Here is a 25,795-nt window from a genome sequence, read left to right as displayed (position 1 = left end):
TCTCTCTCTCTCTCCTTCATCCCCTCGCTTCAACCCACTTCCATCCTCAGAGTCCTTAATTTCTTCTCCTTTTCGGCTGTGTTTGTGCTCAGTCTCATAGCTATAACTTGTAGGAGACGACCGAGAAAAAGACGAAGAGTGCAACTCCAAAGAGATAAGAAGAGTCGGTAGAGACGACAACTACAGCTTGAGTTCAGGTACTTAGATTGCTCTACACTCCAATCTTTATCTTCTGTTCTTTCATCTGCATATACACACTTTGAGGCTCTTCTTGTGGCATTCTTCAAGATCTGCTTTCCTCCTTCAAGATTTCATGCTACCTCCTCCACCAAAATACATGTAGCTATCGTATTCTTTCCTTTTCCTGAAGAAAATTTGTTGAAATAACTTGGAAATTTGAGCAGCTATTATAAAGAGTTCTTCCTGCTATCGGGCATTTCTAGCTATTTTAGTGTGGAAATAAACATTAAAGTACTTAGTTAAGTATAATATCAGCTTAATTCCAAAGACCTCTCGAACAAACAAGCTCACATGTTGCCATGCAAGCTTGTGAATTGAGCCCACGTTGCCTCGTAACTCGATCGTTTGGGAGAAATCATGGATTCGGGTTTGGCGATAATTGGATCGATGCCGGAAGATCCGTGATGCTTGCATACGAGTTAGCTCTGTTCATGTGCTACTTGAAATTTGCCATGATCCAACTGTGTATTCCTCTGCAAGATAAACAGATATCCCATAGTTATCGAGCATAAATTTTGTCCTTATTCAGACTCTTTATCTTTAATGGGATCCACAAAAAAGAACAAACGCAATCACAATTTATGATCGGTAAATGAGGTATCATTTTTGGATTTGTTCTATTGCGATAGGTCCACTGGTCCTAATTCTTGATGTGCCATGCAGAAGTATTTTTTAAAATACTTTTTTATAAATTGTTTCCGATGCGATACTTTAAGAAATATGTTTGAATATACATTTTTTTTCATAAAATAAGTAAATATTTTAAGAGATTATATGTGCATTGGATACGACCTATTGAGAATTTAGAAATCAATTAACCGCTTATTCCCTTTGCTAAATGTGTTTGATGTTTAATAGATAACGTTTCTGTTTTTTGTTTTTGTTTTCTGCTAATTGTTACAGGAAATGGACGAGGAGTCACCAACCCACCGACCCACCTCCTCGCTCATCCCACCTCTGCCACGCGACTCCCGTGGGTCCCTCGAGGTCTTTAACCCCACCCAGCCCAAACCCCGCTCCTCCCCCTTTACCACCTGGCAATCTCGACCGGACCCACAGCTCTCGGCCCACCGGGCCCCACCTCCGCCCGCCGCCGCCAGCGCCGGCGGCGACGACGACGAAGACATCATCCGCCCATGGATGGCCCTCCCCTCCACGTCGGCGGCGGCGCCGCTGCCTTATCTGCCCTATCCCATCTCCAAGAAACCTCCCGCCGCCGCCGAGGACGTCGGAGCGGCGGCGCAGCGGGCTGCGGAGTGGGGCCTGGTGTTGAAGACGGACGAGGAGACGGGGCGGCCGCAGGGCGTCGAGGTGCGGCGGTCGGGTGACGAGGCCGGGGACAAGGGCCGTTCGCGGAGAGCCTCTGGGGGGAGCTCGTACCGGAGCTCGGAGGACTCGGAGGTGGCGGCGCGGGGCGGGTTCCCCCGGGTGTCGGAGGAGCTCCGGGAGGCGCTCTCCGCCTTCCAGCAGTCCTTTGTGGTGTCCGACGCGACAAAGTCCGACCACCCTGTCATGTACGCCAGCGCCGGATTCTTCCACATGACCGGCTACCTCGCCAAAGAAGTCATCGGTAGGAATTGGTACGAAAAATCTTTGCCCTAATTTCTATTGTAATTAATCTTTCTTTATCATTTGACATGGGAACAGCACAACTATGTGGAGAAAAAGAAATGTTCTCTAAATTTAAGTTCTTTATCTTTTTTATAAGTAATTCATCGAAAATGTTTGCTTTGATTCTTCTATCGAAAAAAAAATTTGCATTCTTGAACTCGTTAAATGATTTTCAAAGGCTAACAACAAATGTAACATAGGTGCAGGTTCCTCGGAGTAGATTTATAATTTGAACTTGATAGTTCCTTTTTTGATTGAAATTGCTGTTGCGCAGCCGATTCCTACAAGGTTCGGGTACTGACCCTGAAGAGATTGCAAGATTAAGGGAAGCATTGTCTGCCGGTACAAACTATTGTGGTCGCATATTAAATTACAAAAAGGATGGCGCACCATTTTGGAATCTTTTGACAATTGCACCCATCAAAGATGAGGCAGGAAACACTCTCAAGTTCATTGGGTAAGATATTGGTTATAGATCTTCCTAACTTCCAGCTATGATGATTGCTTACAGAATAAAATGATCGGTAATCTACCTCTTTCAAACTTATCCGTCTTAACTGTCTGACCGTTGGAAATTTCACAGTGTTCTTGTAAGGTTGATATTGTGCATATGTTCCTTCTTGGAACTGAACTTGGTCATTGTTTCTGCAGGATGCAAGTGGAGGTTAGTAAATACACAGAAGGATCAAAGGATATAATGGTGCGGCCCAATGGTTTACCAGAGTCTTTGATTCGATATGATGGTACTGGTTCATCTTGATTTATTTCTGTGTAATAGGACATTGTCAAATTAATTTGTCTTTATTTACATTATAGTTTTAACTAATAGAATAAAATTGTTGGAAACCACTTTTTCTTATGTAGATTAATCTTGCAGCTAGGCAAAAAGATAGGGCTCGCAGTTCAGTCTCTGACTTAGTGCTGGCTGTCAAGGATCCACACTCACTTTCGGAATCAAGAAGTTACCCTTTTATGAGAAAATCTGAAGGTGGTGGACAAACTGTGGTGTCAGAGGTTCCTGGAAAGAAGAGTTCAGAAAATGCCACTGCTGCTAGGCGTAATTCACGTAGTGGGATGAGGAGTTCGATGAACAAAATTTGTGAACTTCCTGAAGTAGCAAATAAATCAAGAAAATCAGGTCTAAAGTCCTTCATGGGGTAGGTTTTATATTTTTTCTCTCATGATTTTTTGTCTTAAATACAGCTCTGGTATTTGTTAACTTTTGTGATTCAACCATTAGTGATGTTAGTCAGTAGTGACTGGCCTTCCCACAATGCTATAGGAGTTCCTTTCAACTATGATCGTAAGCCATCATTTGTCTCCACTAAGTCTCTTAGGATATATGGTAAGCGTAACTAATCTAATATTCAAAATCATTGGCGTATTGCTACTTTCTGTTACAAAGAATACAATTACTTTGTCCTGGGACAATTTGAGTGGAATAAAGTGGTAGTTATTCAGCCATATTTGTGTTTGCAGACTTATTGGCTTTGGCCATTTGAATGTTGAAAAGCATGAGCTGGAAGTTCCTATTGAGGAGTCCCTATTGATGGAAAGCGATGATGAAAGGCCTGAGAGTTTCGATGATGAGGAAAGAAAAAAAGAGATCAGAAGGGGCATCGATCTTGCTACAACCCTTGAACGCATTGAAAAAAATTTTGTCATTACTGATCCAAGACTGCCTGACAATCCTATTGTAAGATTCACAAAGCTGGTTCTTGTTTCTAATATGTTCATTTCCTTCTGTTGGAGGTATTTGATGATTTTCTTTTCAGATATTCGCATCAGACAGTTTCTTACAACTGACAGAATACAGTCGTGAAGAAATATTGGGAAGAAACTGCAGGTGTGCAGGAATTTCCTTTGCTCTTTTAATGCCAAATATTATATTTGATGGGCCAGGACAACTTATTTTGTATCTTAATATCTTCAATAAAATGCAACCTCACATCTTAACATAATTTTTAATTTGTAGCTCAGCTGAGATAGTAGAAATAAGATTACAATTTACAAAATCTCATTTCGGTCATCATGAGTTCTTTATTCCTATGACAGTTGTTGTTATAATGTCTTGGTTTGTATAAATATCAAAATAGATGAACTTTAATTACATTGGTATTTAAATGTATAAATAAGGTAGCTGAACACTGTAATCAAAATAAGGGCCATTAATGCACATTTCCAAAATTTAGTTCTGTTTATTTGTTACTTTTGTTGACTCTTTGGAACTTGTAGGTTTCTCCAAGGCCCTGAAACTGATGCAGCAACTGTGAGGAAAATAAGAGAGGCTATAGATAACCAGAGAGACATAACTGTGCAGTTGATAAACTACACAAAAAGCGGTATGCCTATTTTCTAGGAAATGAATATTACTCTTATTCCTGGCAATTCTGATTAGTTAAAGTTCATTTTTTTGAATATGGATAAATTTGTGGCTTCACATAGTGTTTTTAAGAATATTATCCTCTTCTGCAAAATAAATATCGCATGATGCATTGAATTTCAATTTATCTCATTCCTGAATACCATTTTGGTCACAGTTGCTATTGTGCTGTCAGCTTCTTTGAATATTTCTGTGTTATGACCTTTAGGGAGCCCCTCTATAATGCACTCCAAATTCACGACTGCTTTAGTTTTAACACTTGTTACACTTTTCAAATCCTGCTTAGGACTGTTGATGACAATTGATGTTATCACTAAACAATAATCACTATTGATGTTTCTCCCAGTGTCTTAAATGTGTCGTTCATTTTGGTTGTTAATAACAAACCTGAAACTTCAAGTTCAACTTATGGGGAGATTGATTATATCATGGACCATGATTTTGTAGCTTGAAAAGAGGTGGTGGAGTAGGTGCAGATCTTCTAGTAAAATTCAACGAGGATCATGTTTAACAAAGAGCACTTTCCGCCTTTAACATCTTTTCTGCAAATTGACAAGTATATACTACTGGATTAAATCTCCTAATTTCTTGTGACAGATTCAAAGCTTTTTGACAAATGAAAAAAAACTTAAATTCTGAATGTATATTACCTTATCACTTCATCCTTTGATTTTTAGCACAGTTGTTACTCTATTTTTCTTTTCACTAGAATATGCACCCTTTTATCAAATTTCATTGATCTTGAGATGGTTTTTTACATTGTTTGAACTTTGAATCTTCTTCCTCTCATCTGTCACCCTGTAGATTAAGGATCCCCATGAATTGGATTCAGTAGCTACTTATAGGCTTGTAGCCTTTCCAGTGCTGGAATTGTTTTCCAGATATAAGTTTTTACTTGCAAGACAGATGCCATTATGCTGAAACCATCTTTATCTTCATGTCTTCATGCTAGTATCAGTGGGCATTTGAAGTGACAAATTCCAAAAGAGACAATTACCAGTTATAATTATAGCATCAACAAAGTTGTAACAGTGTTTGCATTTCTGATATGTAGAATGTTGGATCAGTTTCAGAAGTCTAATAGTGTCATTGGATCCAATATCATCTTATGAAATGACACCACTACTGGTTTCTAATTTCCCATTCTTGATGCATTCTGATTCTTTTTGCTAATTTGTACGTCATACAGGTTGTCTAGATCCTGTTTTCCTTTGATGTGCCATCTTTTAGGTACTATGTTGGATCAAGAAGAGTACATGAAACTAAGATTTGAAATATCGTACCGTATCAGCGTTTCGACATTCGCTCGGTACGGTACAATATAGTATACCGAGCGGTATACCGTTCGGTATATATATATATATATATATATATATATATATATATATATATATATATATATATAACTCGGCGACGTTGTGTCGCCTTTAAAATATATATATATATTTTTTGTTTTTTCCTTCTTCGGGTGACGTTGCCGAGGCAACGCAACGTCGCCTTTAAAAAAAAAAAAAAAAAAAAAAAAAAAAAAAAAATATATATATATATATATATATATATATATATATATATATATATATATATATATATATATATATATATATATATACCGTCCGGTAATGGGTGGTCCGTGTATCGGTCAGTTGACGGACCGGTAAGTACCGCCCATACCGGGTGGTATTATTCGAAATTGCATGCCTTGCATGAAACAGCTGTAGTAAATTGCTGTGTTCATTTTACTATGATATTTTAGTTTGCTACTACAGTTGACCATTTGGAGCATATGTTGGCTTCATGTTTCAAATTTTATGCTTTTAAAGTAGATTTTTTTTATATCCAATGGATAATGTTAACAAGTTAAAGATGCGGTAGAAAATTTCCTATAATATATCATGTTGTTGTAATTTATTAGTTATTTTCATCTGTCAGGTAAAAAGTTCTGGAATCTCTTTCACTTGCAACCCATGCGCGATCAGAAGGTACATTATTAAGATAATTTTGTATCTCCCATTGTTTGAGAAATTGCACATATTGGGTTACTTATATATCTCAGTAAATATGTCTTTGCGTTTCTCAAACAGGGAGAAGTTCAATATTTTATTGGGGTCCAGTTGGATGGTAGTGAACATGTTGAGCCGCTACAGAACTGTATACCAGCAGATACTGCCAAAGAAAGTTCGAAGCTGGTCTGTTGTCTTGTTCAGTTGCAACCAATTCTAAAATGATTGTTACATAAATCATTTCTCCATTTTGGTGCCATGTCAGAGTTCTGTGTTCATTTTGCATAACTGATAGTTCACTGAGTATCTCAAACAAGTTGGTCTCCAAAGATTTTCTTTGTTGATCAGATGCCCGCTGTTAAAAGCATGCTTGCTGCTAGCTCCTATATGCTGTCCTGCCACAGCATGATAAGTATTGCACAAAGTGAAATGTAGAGCTACCTCTTTTTCTTCTCACCCTGGAACTGACTGATGTCAGTTGATTTTGGGGCCTTGAATTGTTGGATTTTGAGAAACAAAGCATCTTAAGGTTCAGGTTTGACTGATCCAAAATTGTATTAATTAATGAATTGGCTGGATTTGATTTTTGAAACTTGATCTGATATAGATTAGCCTGAATTAACCAGTTGAATGATTGGTTTAACATGAAACATTTCATGTTAAGGTTGGTATGTTAATCTTTCCATGTTTAGGTCATGTCAGTAGGTGTGGATCATACAAGGTGGTCAAATTTTGTTGCAGATGGATTATTGTGTTGCTCTTGACTTGAATCAAGCTGTCCTCCTTATCGAATGAGTTTTGCAGTTAGGATCAGCTTAGCTTGGTTATATATGAATCATGGATGGAGTTAGAATGTTGAGATGCTTGACAAATGCTTAGTTTCAGGTTCACTATCTTGGTCTAGTATAGGCATCTTAAAGGGACCTTGCCACTTGCCAACAAGGATCCTCAATCTTCAACATTTGCATTACTCTTGTTGGATCTTTTGAGTTATTATGAAATGCTTTTTGGTGACTATATATATTTCCATTAATTGAATGCTTATGATATAAACTTCAGGTGAAAGAAACTGCAGATAATGTTGATGAAGCTGTTAGAGAACTTCCAGATGCTAATTTGGTGACTCATACACATTTTGTGTTTGACAAAGGTTCTTGTTATTAACTCTGATGATATTTCATGATTATGTGCAGAAACCTGAGGATTTATGGTTTAACCATTCAAAGTTGGTGCTGCCAAAGCCTCACATGCGGAATGATACATCGTGGAGAGCTATCCAGAAAGTATGTGATATTTTGGATATGTAATTTTTATTTTTAACTAGGAAGAAATTTTTGTTACATTAAAAAACATGCAAGACAACTCACATATGGGCTTGGATTGAATTTGAGACTCATCAATTGTGCAATAGTGCATTAACCATTGGAATGTCTCAACATAGATCGGATATGCAAACTTTAGTATGGAGTCTATGAAGATAATGTTTATTTAGAAAACTTATCTTATGTTTATTGCATTCTAGTAGTTTGAATTTCCAATAAAACAGATTGTTAAAGCTATTGTTAAATTAAGCAGTGACTTAACATATTTTAACATTTATTTAAAAAAAAATCTTTGGTTGACATGGTAAGTGCTTGTTTTAATATATAAAAACATATTTCTCTTGTTTTGGCATAGCAAAAGAAAGAGATAGAAGGGGGAAAACAACCTTATCATTGTTGACTTGTGACACTATAGGTTAATCGCTGCCTTTTTAGAGTAAGGAAACAAATTAAATTTCTTCCTGGGCTGTCATGAATTATGGCCATTGACAAGAGGGGGATATGCTTATTTTATAATCGAGTAGAACAGTGTGCTTCATGATGATGACATGAGCTCTTTACTGTTATCTATTGTTTATATGATTACACTGCCTAAGTCAACTGATTGTACCAATTTAGTTCACCTGATCGTGGGAGTACTGCAAACAACCTACTTAATATTTACGCAGGCATGTAGTCCAGTATCCTCCATTAAGATTATATGCAATATGTAGTTCTCTGCTCACTTGGCATATGGGAAGATTTTACGATCACAACAACTAGCTCTTTATAGAAAAGGCACTCATTATTTAAATAAATTGGCAACATAGTTTAAGAGCTTGATCTCATGTTTGCCAATAGTTCTGCAGTTCACAATTAGTATTCATCTACAGGTTGTAGAGAGTGGAGAAAAGATTGGATTGAAACATTTTAGACCTGTTAAACCTTTGGGCTCTGGTGATACTGGCAGGTGACTGTTTTCTGTGTACAATATCTCGATAATTGCTCTAGGCCAATGCATCTAATTTTGTGTACATTGCTCATTTCTTTTTCTTAGTTTACTATGAACTAGATCGCAATGCTATCCTATACATCTGATACCAATTGTTTACTCCAATAATGGGACTAAGCTTCTTTGTTTATAAGTTCTCTATCTTGGCATATATGTGCCTGCTCTTGTGAAATCTATATCACTGAGGGTATAGTATATGAAAAATTTTATCTGCCCCAGAACTACCAATGTTATTATCAAATTTCTTGAACCATTCATCGACTCTTCATGTCTTAATATAGACGTATGTTTTTTAGCATCGCTGTGTAGATTATTGTGATTGAGAATATGGATATGATAGCTTTTGGTAATTGAATATGCATTAAAAAAAAAAAGAACATGCGTTTGGTATGAGTCACATAAAGTGACATATCCGTCCGTGTACACATTATTTTGCTCTTGAGGCCCAATTTGAGTTTCTCAAATAACTTTACAAAAATGCTTCATAAGATGGTAACCTTTATAGCCTATACTAGAAAGTCCCTTGTGTATGTTGTTTCTGTTTGATATCAAGGATTTAAGTATTAGTCTGATACGAATTTCATTAGCTTATCATACCAATTCAGTGCTTGTATATGGGGAGATTTACCAACCTATACTGTCATATATCATTGAATTAAGTATAAAAAATTAAACATGAATGGTGCATTTACCGGTTTCGAGTTATAAATTTAAGTACCAGTACTTGGTTAGATCAGTAAATACCAGTAGATGCATACTAGTTCCACCGGTAATAAAAATATTGTTTGAAGTTGTCATGCTAATTTGTAGTCTTATGCTGTATATTCTCCAAATGAGCAATGATACTTGTGTTTTGGTAACTCCTACTTAACCAATAAAATCAGTTTCTTCATAGAGCATATATGCTTATGATGCAGATTGATGAGTTTGAAAAAAAGTCATCAATGTGCCTTTCTTGTTGGTATCACCTTTTGTGTGTTCCACTTATATATATATATATATATATATATATATATATATATATATATATATATATATATATATATATATATATATATCTTATTATTCTTTTAACTCAATAAGTTTAACAAATTTGTATGCTTTGAAACGACAGCGTCCACTTGGTGGAATTGTTAGGAACAGGAGAGTACTTTGCAATGAAGGCTATGGATAAAAATATCATGCTTAATCGTAACAAGGTAAGGCACTGTTTATTTTGTTGCTGACTTGTATATTAACATACATTTTCTGTCTACTGGTAATTGAACACGCATTTGTTATGAGTCAGATAAAATGATAGTCTAAAATGGTTGACAAACTGTTCTCCTTAGCATGATCTGGGACCAGCTTCAGAGTGTGCTGCATAGGTTTGACTATTTACCAACTATTCAAGTGCCACTGAAACCACTTGTTTTAGCCAATGGCTGGCACAGATATACTGCTATGGCATGACAAATTTACATTGACACAAAAAGTGTTGATTGGACCAAATTGTTCAGGTTTAGTGTCAAATAGAATTGGTATGGCCTATACGACGAATGTGTCACACTATGGAGTACTGAGATGGACAATACTGGTTACTTTTCTTAGTATGTCAGCTTGAGAGTTTTTGGCCAATACAATAAAAAATTTCCAAGATTTGAAACTTTGCTATCTGCCTCCTGAATTATGTTCTTTTTAAATCGGGCAGCAAATTAACTTAGTCATCCATATCATGTAGCATTCTTAGTGTAACCCCATGCAATTAGAACATTGGTTAGACATGTCATCTTTGACTGCTATGATCTTTTTTTGAAAGGGTAAGCATAATTTATGAAAAGAAGGATATGTGTTTAAGCCCATAAAAGATGCAAAGAAACTTGATAAAGGGGGGGAATGGGGTTCCTGTTATCTGTACCTTGACATAGTATAAGTTATACTTTTCCATGAATAATAAGAAGCTTAATTTTGTCAATTATTCATGGAACAAGAGGCTTGTAACTTCTTACCAGAATGCTTAGTTTTCTTGGTCATATGAATCTAGCATTTTCTTCCAAATTACTACTTGAGTAGGGAGTGTGAAAGAGTCATGAATTGCAAGAATTCCACTTTCAAACTGCCTATGTGAAATTCTTATTCTTTATATGGTTCATAATGATTCATGGTTTATGGAGTCACCAGATGTTTAAGTCAATGTGAACATTTGATAAATTGCTGATCTTTTGCTTCAGGTGCATAGAGCTTGTGCAGAAAGAGAAATTCTTGATATGCTCGATCATCCTTTCCTTCCTACATTATATGCATCTTTTCAGGTTTAATTCCCACTTCTCTGATGTTTTAAAGTCTAATACATATTGGAACTAACTGTTCTACACTGAGATCCTAGCTTTCATGACTATCATTTGTGATGATAATGAATACATCTCTATGGATAGATTTTGCAGTTCTAGAGAACTTGGTAACAAAACAATGAACAATGTCTAGAGCCAAGCCAAAAAATAAAGAGAAGCACCTCGTTTTAGTGTTTAATGAGTTTATTTGAAGAACACATAATTGTGCAAGGCTAAGGTGCTCACACATCCCTCAAATAACTTTGTCCCACAGAGAGGCACAATCTGTTGTAAAAAGGAAGCCATTTGTGATAGTCATATGGAGGATATAAACCACTTAGAAGATGCTTAGAAGCCTACAGAAGACTTAAACCATAATAACAGCATTCAATTGAATCAACAACTGTTAGTTATGAATACTTATGTCTTTAGTGCAAAACAGATCCTTATCTACATGCTTTCTTGAAGAAGTCTATCTGTCTTATATAGATATAGTCTTTCTGGATAAGATGGATAGTCTACAAATATTGGTCCTTTTATTGGTGTTTTACATTTGTTTGTCTAATTAAAGTTCCAAAGCCCTTATCTCTTGGTTAGTTTACATATGAAAAAAGGGATACTCTTGTCAGTATGGTTCTGAGAAGGGTCAATGTACATAGTTGATGGTCTTATCCCTGCAGGTAAAGAAGCTGTATTCATGACTTGATTTCTGGTCACCCAGGTTGCAAAATAGCAACTTCATGTGGCACCAAGGCTTGCCCTCTTTTGTTAGTTTTAAATATGTCAGGGCTGTTATATACTAAACAAAAAGGTTGTGATGATCATAACAGGTTTGGCATAAAGAGTTATGCATGCATTTTATTTTCTTAATGTACTAAAACTGAAATTCCATATAATTTCTTATCTACGTTGGTCCAGGAGTCCTAGGCGTGTTCAGCTTATTTCAAACAAAAGTTTTCACCTTATGCAGTTCTCGTTTTTTATTTTCTTTATATTTTCCAACTCTTGTTTGAGTTGCTAAACTGCTATCTAATGGATTTTCCTCGTGTTACATGCAAAATTATTTCTGCTGAGGATAATACCCATAAATTCTTACGTACTGCAGTCCAAGACACATATCTGTTTAATAACTGATTACTGCCCTGGTGGAGAACTTTTCCTACTACTAGACAGGCAACCTGAGAAAGTCCTCAAGGAGGATGCTGTTAGGTACATTTTTTTAAAAAAACATGTTGACAGTGGTTGATTAATTGTTTTGTTGTTTTGTGCACAGAACCAATAACATAAAACATAGTGCACCATGTAACTTATATATAAAAGTGGTATGACATTTTGAGGTGTCATTTATTGTCTCAGTAAAAATTAATTAACCTTCATAAGCATTGTTGAGTTGTAAACATGGATGCTACCTCTCTTTCCTAGTTCTCTATCTTACTATTGCTTATAGCACTCAAAGAGAGATGATTGTTCACATTTTATAACGACTCCTCATTGCAACTTGTCATATTTTTACTGAATTCTATTATATTCAGGTTTGGATACTTTCTTGATGTTGGTGTGAATTGAATCAAAACAAAAGAAATGAAAACAAAATTGTGGTTGCTAGTCTTAGGTGTGAGCAGTTTACAGTAATTGTATAGAAGACATCATGCAGCAGGCAAATGCATTGCAGGAGAACTTACTTGACAATCTTTTCGCACTCTCCTTTTACCAAGCAGTCTAGTACAATCTATTATGATGGTGCCAAACATTCCAAGTTATTTCTTGAAACAGATAATAGATGCCGCCTACAAGATCATCTTTTTTATTTATAGGTATTGCTCAGTTGACTTGGACAACCCAGCTCCCTGAGAATCTAATCCTACTTCCCCAGAACATACCAAATTAAAAAAATTGCAAAACAAGTCAGGAAATGAAGGTTTTCATTAAACCTCAACCTACCACTTCATTTTGTTCTCCTCTTCTTCTTGTTTTAGCTTGATATTCAATAGAATGAAGTAGATAAAAATTGCTCATCTTTCCTTAAGGGGGGAAAGGGATTTTAGAAGAAAAATAGAAATTGATCGGGGTTCAAAAGAACTCAAATTTGATAGTTTTGGATTGCAATTGAGCTAAATTATATAAAGGATATTGTTAAATATCTATTGAAGTTGATGAGGAAAATTTGGAATCTGGAGTTTATCCCTAAAGCTTTCATCTTCTTATATTTGTTACAGAAAAAATCAACTGATTTTTGTTTGTAAGATACTCTATTTTTCTGTAGATTCTCTTTTTCAAAAGAGTACTTGCATCTTTCTGAATGGTACTGAAGGCATCTTTTTTGCACAGGTTCTATGCTGCAGAAGTTGTTGTAGCACTTGAATACCTTCACTGTCAAGGTATGTAGCTATTTTTTAATAAACCTAACTGTTACTATTAGTAATGCATCTTTTTAAATTATTTTTTGAATACTTCTTATTGTCAAGATATATGTAATACCAAGCCCATTTTATATAAGAACCTTTATTATAACAAGTCCTTCATAAGGGTATTCTTTTAAGCTCATTATTTTCTCTTGGACAAAATATAACTTTTGCATATGTTATGATTAGAGCTCTGTATTATTAACTTAATCAAAAGAAAATTTTCTCTTGGTTGATATTTTGTCCTGACCAAGAGAAAGATCTTTTAAACTACCACTTTGTATATTTGAAATTTCGAATCAATAAAATATCACTCCTTACTAATTGGTATGATTGGTTTTTTAACTTTGCTAGAAACTATAAAAAAGATTTAAATATTCCAAGTTAACTAAAAATATTATTTTGTATAGAGCTCAATGGTGGGAAAGGATCAATGCAGGTAAGATAAATAGTTGAGACATTATGACTTGTGTTGTTTTATGAAATGTGGATAGCTCATGGAAAGAATGTACTTCGTTGGTAAGTTACCCAAAAAAAGAAAAACACTGTCAATTGTCGACATCATGTATCATCTATATTCTATATACCTCGCTGGTATAAACCACACAAGGGATGCATGCTATGCAAGTTAAATCAGTGTCCCTGAGTTTTCTGAATCCTAAAGATTATCACTATAAGTGTAGCAAAATAATGAAAAGAGCAATTTTGTCAACTTTTTTACAGAATATATCAAAAGCCCCTTTGACATACATTTCATTATGGAAAAGCATTTTATTAAATTGCAAAAGGCTACTTGTTTGGTAATTCTCGCAATTCCATCGCCAAATTTAGGCTGAAGTAGAGTCACTATTCAGGAAACAGATACAGCAGCAAAGATCTTGTTTGACTTGCATATGCATGAGTTGTTTGGGACAATTAAGTTCTGTATAGTGTTCAGAAGGTGACAGGTTCTGGGTATTTATTTCAGCTGAAGTGTTTTTAAAGAGCAAAAGTACATTTTAGCATTAACAGATGACAATGACATGAGTAGATATTCAAAAAATAATAACATCTAGAAAATAAATTTAAACTTGAAATAAAAGACATGAAGACATAATTTAGATTGGCCTCACAAGGAAGCCAACAAGCAGAGCATAACAGAAAAGCAAGTATTATGAACTAAAAATAAGAATTCGAGAAAAGAAAAGGGTCCCAACCTCCTTCAACTGTTAACGTATTGATGCCTCATGTGTTGAAGGGCTCCCTCTGTCATAATAATAATAAAAAAAATCTAATTTGATTTGTAACTCATTTAAATGCACATTACAAAGGGAAAAAAAATAAAGGGAGAAATAAGCGTTCTCTGTGGTTTACCCCTGCTAGGTACATAGACATTGAGAACCTGCAACTATCTTTACATGAAGCAATTGAACAGCTGTGAGATAGATAAAATCAACTAACTTCCATTTATGCTCAAGGTCATAAATGCTTTGTGTGCCATAGGTTTTGCCCTCACCATGGCATGAGGTGTCCCATCTGTGTCACTATACAAAAGCATTGCATATATGTACAGTGACTTGTTTTATGCAGGGGAAGCAAACTAACCTTGCTTGCGCTCTTGGAATTCATTTTTGTTATGCATGTGTATGGTATATGCTAGATGTTTGACAATTTAAATTGACTGTGGTTCCTGCTAATTACTTCAGTTCCCTGCTTGTGCATCTATATCATGGCCCATCCTTGTGTCAATCTCTAAGAAAAAGTTGAAAGTTGAAACATATATATTTTTACCTTATTCTTTATTTGGTTGCATGCGGTTGAAATGATTTTACTAAAATATGAGTTGTTGTTATGCATCTCATACTACCAGCTTGCATTGGTTTTCCTTTTAAATATACCATGTCAGAACTTATTGTTATACTCCCTTCCCTTGTTATTATAGAGAGTACCCATAGAATATACTTCACAACTTGGCAAGAATTTTCTATCAGATTTGCATGTTTGATCTTCATATATTTCTGGTGATGAAAGTTTGTTTACTTTCTATAGGTATCATATACCGAGACCTAAAGCCAGAAAATATCTTGCTTCGGAGGGACGGACACGTGTCTTTGACAGATTTTGATTTATCATGTTTGACATCTTGCAAGCCACAGGTTGGTAGAATTTTTTATGCCATCATATGTGAAACTGTATACTCACATCCAATATGTCTATTATCAATTTTCCTGCATTAATGACCTCAAAATAAATTATTATAAATTCATTCATTCCCCATTGTCTCTAACTCTCTATTATATGATTAGTATTTTATCTCTAACTGAAGGTCTAGATAGAATTCTGCATATGTTTGTCCATGCTGATCTAAAGAATGTAACAACTTGCTTAAAAGAACAAGTTCCAGAAGTTTCTGTTATATATTGGCCATGGTTGGCTGCTTTCCATTGAACATCCTTATGGCATTGCATGCATAAATTTGAATCCATTCTTGATGACTCTGTATGATCCTTGATCATAGTTATATGGTGTTGCCAAATTTATTTTAGCAAGGTCTCCACATGTGGCTCCATGGCAACTTTTAGCCTTTTCTGGAGATTTTTGGTATTACATTTTGTTTGTTTTCTAGTACAATTAAATCAGATGCAGTAGTTAGATATGTTATCTCCTTAGGGTCCATTAAGAAGCCTTTTATCCCGGACTATATTATTCTTTTAGAATTATGGTGAACTGTAAAATTATTTTCTTGTATGAAATGACTGATCTGCATGTGTATCTAGCTTTTGCTTCCAACAGTGGAGGACAAGAAAAAGCAGATAAAAGAAAAGATTTCTCCAATTTTTGTAGCTGAACCAATGCGTGCATCAAATTCATTTGTTGGAACTGAAGAATACATTGCGCCGGTATGTCTTATCATTGAACTAAACAATTTTTTTTCACTTGGTATGAAGGAATACTTTTGATTATACCTCTGTGAAAGCAAATTACTGGTAATTGAAGATATTAACAATGTAACAGGAATCTGGCCAATATGATTTGACATTATACAAACCAAAATTGTGTCTTTGATCCATCTGTTGGTTCTTTCATGGGAAAAACTACATCATTGTGAACATTCCATGTTTACTTGGAGCTATTTTTTCAATATGATTTTACTACTGTTTCAATAGGTTCTTCATCATAATTATTGACATGCCTATTTGAGGGTAGATTGAATGAAAATGTAATAAAAGTGTTGGGAATGAGTAGATTATTCTTGCAAACAGTGTTGCTTTCTGCATTTTTCTTCTTGACACACCAAAATGATTCATGAACAGTGTAAATCAGCTTTTAGTGTATTGTAATTCATTAGTAAGCAACTTGCTCACCCTGAGGATGGGGAAAAAGGACTTTTTCAAGTCTCTCTCTTTTGCTATGAGATTGCCCTATTCCTATGGTTTGATTTTGGAGGTACGACTTTTTGATTTTAACTTCACCATCTTCTGTTCTCAATGCAGCCTTTTCTGTCACTAAAGGTTTTAATATATTAAGTAATATCTTCTTCAATTCTCTTACAAATTGTTCCTAAATGTTTACAAAAGCTTTGCAAATTTTTGCTATATATGTTGTTTGCAAACAATGCTTCAATAGTTCTCAAGATCACAAATGATATATCTTGCCACAACTCTTAGCTTCTGTGTTGCTCAGAGCTGCATTTTGTTGAAACAATCGGACTGAACCTAAGAGGCACTAATAGCATTTTCTAATAATGATAATAATAGATGCAACAGTGGACTGCTCTATTGATTGCATTTTATAAAACTTCAGTTCATTTATCTCATGTGGTTTTTGCCAATTAGTTCTATGACATAGGTCATTAGTGTCTGGAAGCTATCTTTGTTCTGTTTCTGCATAGGTACTGCTAAGCATCAGATCTATTTTGTTAAGGGCACGATAGAATGAAATAGTAACTTCAAGTAAAATACCAAGACCTGAAAATACATTTTTTTTCAAGAATATTCATCTACATACATAAATTTAAGTACATAATATAATCTTTTAAATACATAATTTAATTAGTTCTGCTGAATTTAGACTTACTAATTCTCCTTTCGATCATCTTGTTACACTAGTATTTGCGAAGTTCAGCTTGGGTGGAAGTAATATATTCGTTGTTTCATATATAATTTTTTCAACATATATATTTATCATTCTTTTTGTAAAATGATTATGTATATGCATCATACATGGTTCATAGATATGAATGTAACACATATGTTGGATTAGATATTTAGCAACTTTACTCCAAAAACATTACTTGTACAAGGCCAATACATCTTGACATTTTCTTGCAGGAGATTATTAGTGGAGCTGGCCACACTAGTGCAGTTGATTGGTGGGCACTAGGTAGGTGAATTTTAAAACAACACGAAGCTATCCAATTTTTGGAATGATAGATAATATCAGTGACTTGTTAGATTGATTCATTCTTAAAACTGTTTAAACATGAAAGTGTTTCAGGATATAGACAAAAATGGTTGTCTGTTATATTATGAGTTTGTACAAAGATATCAAACATGCCAGTTCAAAGAGGAAGAAACTTCTGTGTCAATCATTTAGGAGGGGAGAGGCTTGTTGACCCCATAGTGCTGCACTCATGCTAATTAAAGAATGATTTTTCTAGTCAGCCGTCTACTATACACACATGTTGTCAGTGCAGTTTTCTGAAAAATATCCAAGTTCAATATGAATCTGATTCTTTTTATTTTCATTATTTAAAGCAAATGACAGAATATTTGTCAGTCTTATTTCACTAAATTCATGAAATAAGGACAGAGAGATAAAAGGGATGAAGAAGGAGATCCTGTGATTAAGGAAAGAGGTTAAAGAATTATGGATCCAAACAGACAGGATGTTTTAGGAGAATGGAATATCACAGTTCACTGTTGATCTTCCAGGAAATAGATCATCGGATAGCATTCTTCAGTTATCTATTCATTAGCACTCTGGAGAATTAAGTCGTCCTTGTTCTTCCACAGTTGTCCCTGTTCTAAATCTAGATATTAAATAAACTACCAACCAGGTGTGGGATAATGGATTTTCATCTAAGAATTGCCTGGCAGTTTATGCTGATGAGATGAAAGTCAACTTTTTCTGGTAGATTTTTAGCTTAGAGTTTTACGTGGAACTTCTATACATGAAGGGACCACTACCTGATTAAGCATCTTGTGAATGTGATATCTATAAATCAACTTCTATACATGAAAGGCCACCCCCTACCTGATCAAGCATCTTGTGGATGTAAAATCTATAGATTTAAAGTTGGTACATGACTGACATGGCCAGGAATAATGTGACCGAGATACTTGCCATCCTGGTCCGACACCATCGCATACTTGGCTCTTTTTTGGCAGATTTTTTCCACATGGTTATAAGATGGTTATATATAAATGTTGATATTAATAAATGTAGACATGCAACTTTGTGTTTGTATACATGTAATATGAGAGAGGGAGAGAGTTAATCGAGCTGTTATCCACTTGGAGGATAAGCATCAACAAAGTTCAAATTGAAGATGGGACACTAAATTTCAAAAGTTGCACCCTTAGACATGATGTATACGACATCTATAATATCGAGAGAGAACTAGTCTATTGTTCTTAAGGTACCTAACCTTGGTTCGTCAATCAGATACAAGATTGTCTTAATAGCATATTACAATATTTGTGGTGATTTAACATTCTAATTTAGTTGAATTGTGCTTGTTTATATCCCTAAACACTGAGATCAGAATCAGTGAAATTGATCTTGACTAATATTGTTAGCACTTTATGTATCACTGATTTCATGTGTATTTAATGTAGAGGTAAGACATACTCTATAATCATGGTTTACTGATGTTAAGTTCTCTAGATGTTATAGATCATGTTTGGTAGTAAGATCTCCCTTTTAGACATGTGGTCATTTGCTTTTAGCTGTTAGGATTAAAGTCTCGGTTTTCGATAGAATCACACCTCTCTGTCTTTTCCTTAAGGGCATGAATATGTAGACATGTTTATACATTTATGTGTGTAAATATGACATATTCAGTTGTGGTGAATGAACATATATACATGCACAAATGTACATTTTTTTGTCAGTATGTTTGAACATTGACAGTATACACAATGCTCATGTTGATATATGCAATATGGTAAACAAGTTCGATGATAAACTAGAGTGTTTCTGTTAGATAACTAGATTAAAGCAATTACAATACTTGGTTTCCACATACAATATCATATTTCATCAAAGGTCGAAAGGTAACCAAATGCACAAGCCTCCTACCTCTATTGAAGATTGGGAGAGTTAGACATACAGCCTTAGCTATTAACTACAATACAGAAAGTCCATTTCAAGTTTCATGAACTAAGAAGCATGTTATTGCACCTATAGAGAAGAACACTGATTCAAACAAAAGTAAGTCCTGAATGAGGCAAGGAACTACGTACCAGGTACCAGGTACTAGTCCAGGTTCGGACTGGTACATATCCGAGCCATAATGGTGTATTGTGTGTTGGTACGTTGGTATGTACCATGATACTGTTGGGGCCTTGGGGGAGAAAGAAAAGGGGAGGAAAGAGGAAGAAGATGAATAAGAAGGAATAAGAGGAGGTGGTTGAGGAAGAGGTGTAAAAGAGGAGGAGATGTACCTGATCTGGGCAGACTGTCATGAACGGTCGTTGCGCACTCGCAACAACTCCATTCAACGAACCGTTCGTCGCTCACACCTACATGTATAGCTGCTTGACAGCATGTTTTGTCTTGGTTTTGGGTTATTTAGCTTGTAAAAATGTAAGTTCAAACAAGCTGCAGCGTTACAAAGCGACCACTCACCGAACCGAGCAAAACAGCCCCAAAACAGCCCAAAACAACTCCGTTTTCGTGTGCCGCGGGCTGATTTCTGGAATCCACCTCCGCTCACCAAAACGTCAGCCATCTCAACCCCTTGAAACCCCTTGGGTGGCACAGGGCTGGATGGGGCTTCGGTATAGTACCGGGCGTTGAACACTCCTTCGCAAATTCGCACGTTGCCTTGACGGGAACTTGTTGTCATGCCCGGGACTCGGTGAGCAGCTGTTTGTGGGCTTGCAGCTGTTCGTTCAACTTTCTAAAGCCCTTGTTTTCCCCCTCTCTCTCTTTTCTCTTGTGCACGCAAGGTGCTCGCTGAATTGCTTGTAAAGCTTCCCCTTTTCGTGAGACTTCGGGACTTGTCCGTCGCTCGTTCTTTCGAACTAATCAACTTTCTCTTTTACATGTCCTTCGGGACCTGCGAGAGGTTGCAAGTGGGCTGATCTTTGCGGAGCAATATCGCAAGGGCGAAGCGCGACTTAGGCAACGCAAGCTAAGTTCGCGTCTTGGCCGCAAGGGTGCCTCACGCCTTAGACAATTCCAGCTAAGGCCGTGACAAGACGGCAGGCACACAAGCAATGGTGTGGCGGGTGCACGGGAAACAATGGGCAGTGGGCTTGCAGGCAGTGGCTGGGGCACATGGGTGGCTACGCTTAGGAGTAGTGGAGAGGAACACTTGTGAGGAGTCGCAACTCATGACCCTGACCCTCGTGAGCTAGCACTCTAATGATTGGTTTTAAGGGCTGCTCTTCATGCCGTCTCATGGTCGGACTGGCAAATACTGGTTGAACCATAGCGAATTGGTTGGTTTGCAATCCTTGACAGGACATGCCAGGAACATGACAATACATCTGTGTCATCTATTCAGATAATCCTTGACAAGACATCTTTGTGGTATTCTGTTCCAAGGTATCTTAATGCTTAGGTAAATCTGGAAATAGGTGATCAGATTTGTTGGGTTTTCCTAATTTCTCGCCCACTTTACCTGATTATACTGCTTCTTTCTATTATGATAGGCATTCTTCTTTACGAGATGCTATATGGATACACACCATTTAGAGGAAAGACAAGGCAAAAGACATTTGCTAATATTCTTCACAAGGACTTGAGATTTCCTGGCAGTATATCGGTGAGTCTTTTGATCACATTCAAGTATTTATTTAAAAATAAAATAAAATGTATTTATTCAAATTAGAGGCTTAACAGTGTGCATTATGCATAGTTGGTTATATTTGTAATAGCAGATGTTTTGTTTTTCATGCATGAATATTCATATGTGAGGTGAAACAAGTGTGTGTATATTTTCTTGCAGAATTTTTTGTTTCCTTGGGACCCTTACTGATTTCAGTGTACCATAGGCAATATTGAGCAAAGATTGACATTATGTGGCTCAGGAATGTTCCATTATTTTTTTAGCACAACATAATCATATCTTGCTAGTTGGCATGGATGTCCATGTCCTGACCAGCACGTGCATTGGCACCTTTGGCACATGTCAGCAGATATTGAGCATTATGACTTATACACCATATATAGATATAGATCTACGATCCCAATAAGTTCCGTTGTTTGTTGTGGCATTAGTTGAGGAAGGAAACTTGGGATTGGTATATTTGATCAAGTTTTGTTTATTTTGTTTCGAATTTAATTTTTCTGATGTGGTGATATTAATAACCTGGCTTGCAAATTCCAGCCTTGTTTGAAATGAAGCCTGTGGATGGTCCCATTAGCTGACATGGTTAAGAGTTAAGACTAAGCATCCATGCAGCAAGTATAATGCAACTGTGGATTCAAATCTTGACTATACTGGTCGATATGATCTGGTTTTTGCTAGTAATGACAAACTGATATGTGGATGAGACAATTTCACTGGGTCCAGTCTGAAGTTGGACAAACTGCCCAGGAAGCTTACCACACCAGACTTCTCAGATGGTAAGCTAATCTTACCCAACGATACCAGGTGATAAGCCTACTGTTTAGTACTTGCACCTGTGGTACCCAACTTTCTTTTTTTTACCTTTTTCTTCTTCTTCCCTGCTGTGTTGCTGCCTCCTCCTGGTTGATGTCACAGCTCCAACTCCTCCTCCACTGCACTTCCATGTCATGACACCTCTCTTCTGCCACATGGCACCATTCGTCCTCCTCTCTTCTCTCTCCCTCCTCCCTCTCTCTCTCTATCCATTGGTCCAACTTCTACCTGTATTGACACTATATTGTATTGGTACCATGCAGGTCTGGCCATCAACCAGTATTGGAATGTCCTAAATTTTAATGCATGAATGTAATGTTACTTTTTTTTTTCTCATACCTAAAGAAGTGTCATGTCTGTACCAATCACTTCCAGCTTCAAGGATCCCTTTCTTACAGCATATATTGTATAGATTGCTTCCTTTAGAGTCATTTGTGCTGACTTTAAATGTCATACATAAGGTGATTGGCTAATGATAAGGAATGTCTTTGCAATCTATTTATTTAATAATGCTCAGTTATTTATGGTATCTGTACATTTGTTACAGAAAGTACGTGTTATATTGGCAACTTGGTTATCTGTATTCCAAGTTACTTTGCTAAGTGATCCATACAATGCTGACTGCTTTTTTCGCAATATATAGATTGTTTGCTTTCTAGTCATTTGTGCTGACTTTAAGTGACATACTGATACATAAGGTGATTGGCCAATAATAAGGAATGTTTTGGCAATATGTTTATTTATCAATGCTCAGTTGTTTTATCATTTTGGATCTTTATTTCTTTCTTTTCTGATCTCTATTAGTTTTTCAAAGAAAGTACTTATTATCATGGCAATTTGATATCCATACACCAAGTTACTTTGCTTAGTGGTTCATACAGTGCTGACCTCATTTCTTTTAGCAGGTAAGCCTTCCTGCAAAACAGTTGATATATCGATTGTTGCATAGGGATCCTAGAAACAGGTTGGGTTCATGTCATGGAGCTAATGAAGTTAAGAAGCACCCATTTTTCCGTGGCATCAATTGGGCCCTTGTGCGTTGCATGGTAGGACTCTGTTGCTTAAGTATATATTGTGATGTGTGGTAATTTGAATGTTCTTTCGTTATATGTGTTTGCTTTCTTTCCAAAAAAGAAAACTATTATTAATGATTGAAATGCATACACACATCCCTCCTATCTGAGGAGAGCAAAACATTGAAATATGGAGGAAAGCCATTTTCCCAAAAAGTGCCTACACTATTCATCGATGCATAATTGGCTAACCAATGAGCTGCACAGTTTCTTATCTATGAATATGTGTAAGCTTTGCATAAAAACATTATAGTAATCCCTAAATGTCACATCCAATTTGCTATCATCCAAGGTGGATCACTGCCATAGCATCTGTTTCCACCTGCAACCATTGAATCCCCACACTTCTTGCTGCAACAAGGCCTTCCTTCATTGCTACAGATTCACTAAATAAACTTGTTATGTCCCTCTTATGCTTGCATCCTGCAAAAATCACATGTCTAGAATAAGATTTAATATGTATATCCTAACCCTCCAATCTGAGATATACTACCTAAACTGTTCCATGATTCCTCAAGCAATCCCCATTTAACCAGGCATGGTTTGTTTTCATTCCTTCCACGAAATCCCTCAGATGTAAGAGCCTCTTGATAGTCCAGGCAAGAACAACGACTCCATGGAGAGTCACATAAGGATTCAGCCTTCCACCATTAAACTTCGCATCGTTTCTAGCCCTCCAAGTCGCAATTATAGCTTGATTACGGCATATCATCTTCTTCCTTGAACCAATTACCATCCACCCAAATCTTTAAGTATTGAAATTGAAATAAAAGCTTCCGTTGATATAAATTCAAAAACCTCAGTAGCAAAAGCACAGGAAAAGAAAAGTGATCAGTTAAAGTTCAACAATACTTGTCAAACTAGAAAAAGCTTGTTGCTGATGCTAAAAATGATAAGTTAGAGAACATGGTGAGATATGGTCCCATAACTGGGCTGAACTTGAAAACAAGGGCATATTTAGGCCCCTTTTATTTATGTTTGTAAAGCATTTGAGGACTGGCACAAGCATAGGGCTGTGAAGTAAATAATTTGACGAAGTAAAATACAAGTGCAGGGTATGGATATCGCAGGATATAGGAAATATAACAATACAAGCTACATGTCTTTGCTGAAAATGCTAAAATACTGTGCATTTGAGAATCTTGTCAAATCAAGTGATCTAACCAACCTTCATAATGGAGAACTTGTTTATGACATTGTATAAATAAACTTGAGAAACACATGAATCTTTTGTGTCTTAATAGTGTTATCCTAAGTTAGTCGTGGTGACCTTTTAAGCTAGGAAATCTTAGCAATGTATGATCAACGGGAAAATAAAGCAATAAATTCATTACTTTGTTATTGTATCTGGAGATCCTCTTTGAATGTAGAATATACTTTTTACTTTTTATTGCTTGGTGGTCAAGAAAATCAGACTGTTTGTTTTATGTTCCCAATAAGAAATATATTTTGTATTGGCCAGAGCCCTCCCAAGCTTGACACACCACTATTCGATCCTAAAATGGCAAAGGAGGCTGAAATGGTAGATACCGAACTGGTAGACGTTCAGACAGTCTTTTGAGTAGAGGTATTTGCTCATTTCCACGACCTATTTCGAGAATTGTACTACATATATACTTGCCAGTTTATACATGTAATTGCCGTATTTCCAGAATAACATACCTAAATCTTGTGCTTTACAGCAACTGCTTGGTCCTGCAGTATCTTTGTGGCATCTCAGTCGTATGTGCATGTCTCCAGCAACTAAAGCTGATCCAACTTACAAGCTGATTCTAATGCCAAGATCTTCTTTTTCTGTTCCAAGAGGTTCTGCTTCCCCAGAAAGATATCCGTGACATAAAAAGAGTTAACTTTCATGCTAGTGTATGAGTTATTTATTTATCACTGGCTCAGCCATCGGTTTCTTAGAATCTGATTTGAAGTCTATGGTTGTATGTAAATTAACGCAATAACAATTACATGCCATGTTAGTTAACAGCGATAATGCGCCACTTCCCGCATGCCGGTTGAACTAAATCGCTTGTATATAACATGACACCACTGTACCAGTTTCACTGTGCTTCCATTGTTTTCTCTTAAATCTGTGTAAAGCTTGTGGTGATGACTCTCGAAGAAATTCTATCACCGGAAGACGGACGATTCTATTTCCCAGCATTGAAGCTGCTGGCTTGCTTGACATTTGTGATTTGTAGAGTTAAACTTCACCCATGGTTCAGTGATACAGTGATCATAAACCAGGAAGGGAAAAGGTTTTAAGCATTCTGGTGGCGTTTACAACTCAAGCTTATATGATAATTTTGGCTCACTATATGTGGGTTTTGGTATCACAGCACCCCATAGGAGATTTGTTGTGGTAAACACTGCTCCTCTGGAGAAGGTTTTTATTGAATGTCTCTTTTTTGTTGTTGTCATTTTTCTTCTTTTCTGTACCATGCTCATAAATTCCACATAAAAAAACCATGATTAGCAGCAACATATTTTGTATGGATGCAGAACGCAAGTGTACGAATGGCCGATACTCGGACCACGTCAACAATCCTCCTCCAGCGGATAGCAGCCGGGCCCACTGTCACGTCACCCAGTAATTCCTCCTGACGAAACCTGATCCGTGGAGCCCGCAGGGGAGGAGGCTCGGGAAGGAGCCACGTC

The 25,795-nt window shown here is 36.4% G+C and overlaps 1 protein-coding gene across 3 annotated transcripts; it reads left to right on the top strand.

Annotated features, from left to right (window-relative positions):
• The first annotated feature begins 28 nt into the window (after window positions 1-28).
• LOC135643352 (phototropin-1A-like) lies at window positions 29-25,209 on the top strand. 3 transcript variants are annotated; one of them, XM_065160186.1, is made up of 24 exons: window positions 29-197; window positions 1,144-1,820; window positions 2,126-2,308; window positions 2,503-2,594; window positions 2,729-3,008; window positions 3,331-3,547; window positions 3,627-3,697; window positions 4,087-4,193; window positions 6,164-6,213; window positions 6,316-6,420; window positions 7,294-7,353; window positions 7,428-7,517; window positions 8,429-8,505; window positions 9,662-9,746; window positions 10,758-10,838; window positions 11,962-12,065; window positions 13,185-13,234; window positions 15,287-15,393; window positions 16,015-16,137; window positions 17,569-17,620; window positions 21,121-21,233; window positions 22,979-23,119; window positions 24,609-24,713; window positions 24,829-25,209. In XM_065160186.1, exons 2-23 carry the CDS (start codon window positions 1,147-1,149, stop codon window positions 24,705-24,707), a joined length of 2,961 nt encoding a protein of 986 aa, XP_065016258.1. In that variant the 5' UTR covers window positions 29-197; window positions 1,144-1,146; the 3' UTR covers window positions 24,708-24,713; window positions 24,829-25,209. The 3 variants fall into 3 exon arrangements, with proteins under 3 accessions (XP_065016258.1, XP_065016257.1, XP_065016259.1); XM_065160185.1 differs by having other exon boundaries at window positions 22,976-23,119; window positions 24,829-25,030; XM_065160187.1 differs by lacking the exon at window positions 7,294-7,353 and having other exon boundaries at window positions 56-197; window positions 22,976-23,119; window positions 24,829-25,030.
• The last annotated feature ends 586 nt before the right edge of the window (window positions 25,210-25,795 follow it).

This window comes from Musa acuminata, chromosome BXJ3-7, assembly GCF_036884655.1.
Source record: "Musa acuminata AAA Group cultivar baxijiao chromosome BXJ3-7, Cavendish_Baxijiao_AAA, whole genome shotgun sequence".
In the NCBI taxonomy this organism is placed as follows: domain Eukaryota; kingdom Viridiplantae; phylum Streptophyta; class Magnoliopsida; order Zingiberales; family Musaceae; genus Musa; species Musa acuminata.
Note: the sequence above shows the minus strand (reverse complement) of the source record. Positions and strands in the feature narration are given on the sequence as shown.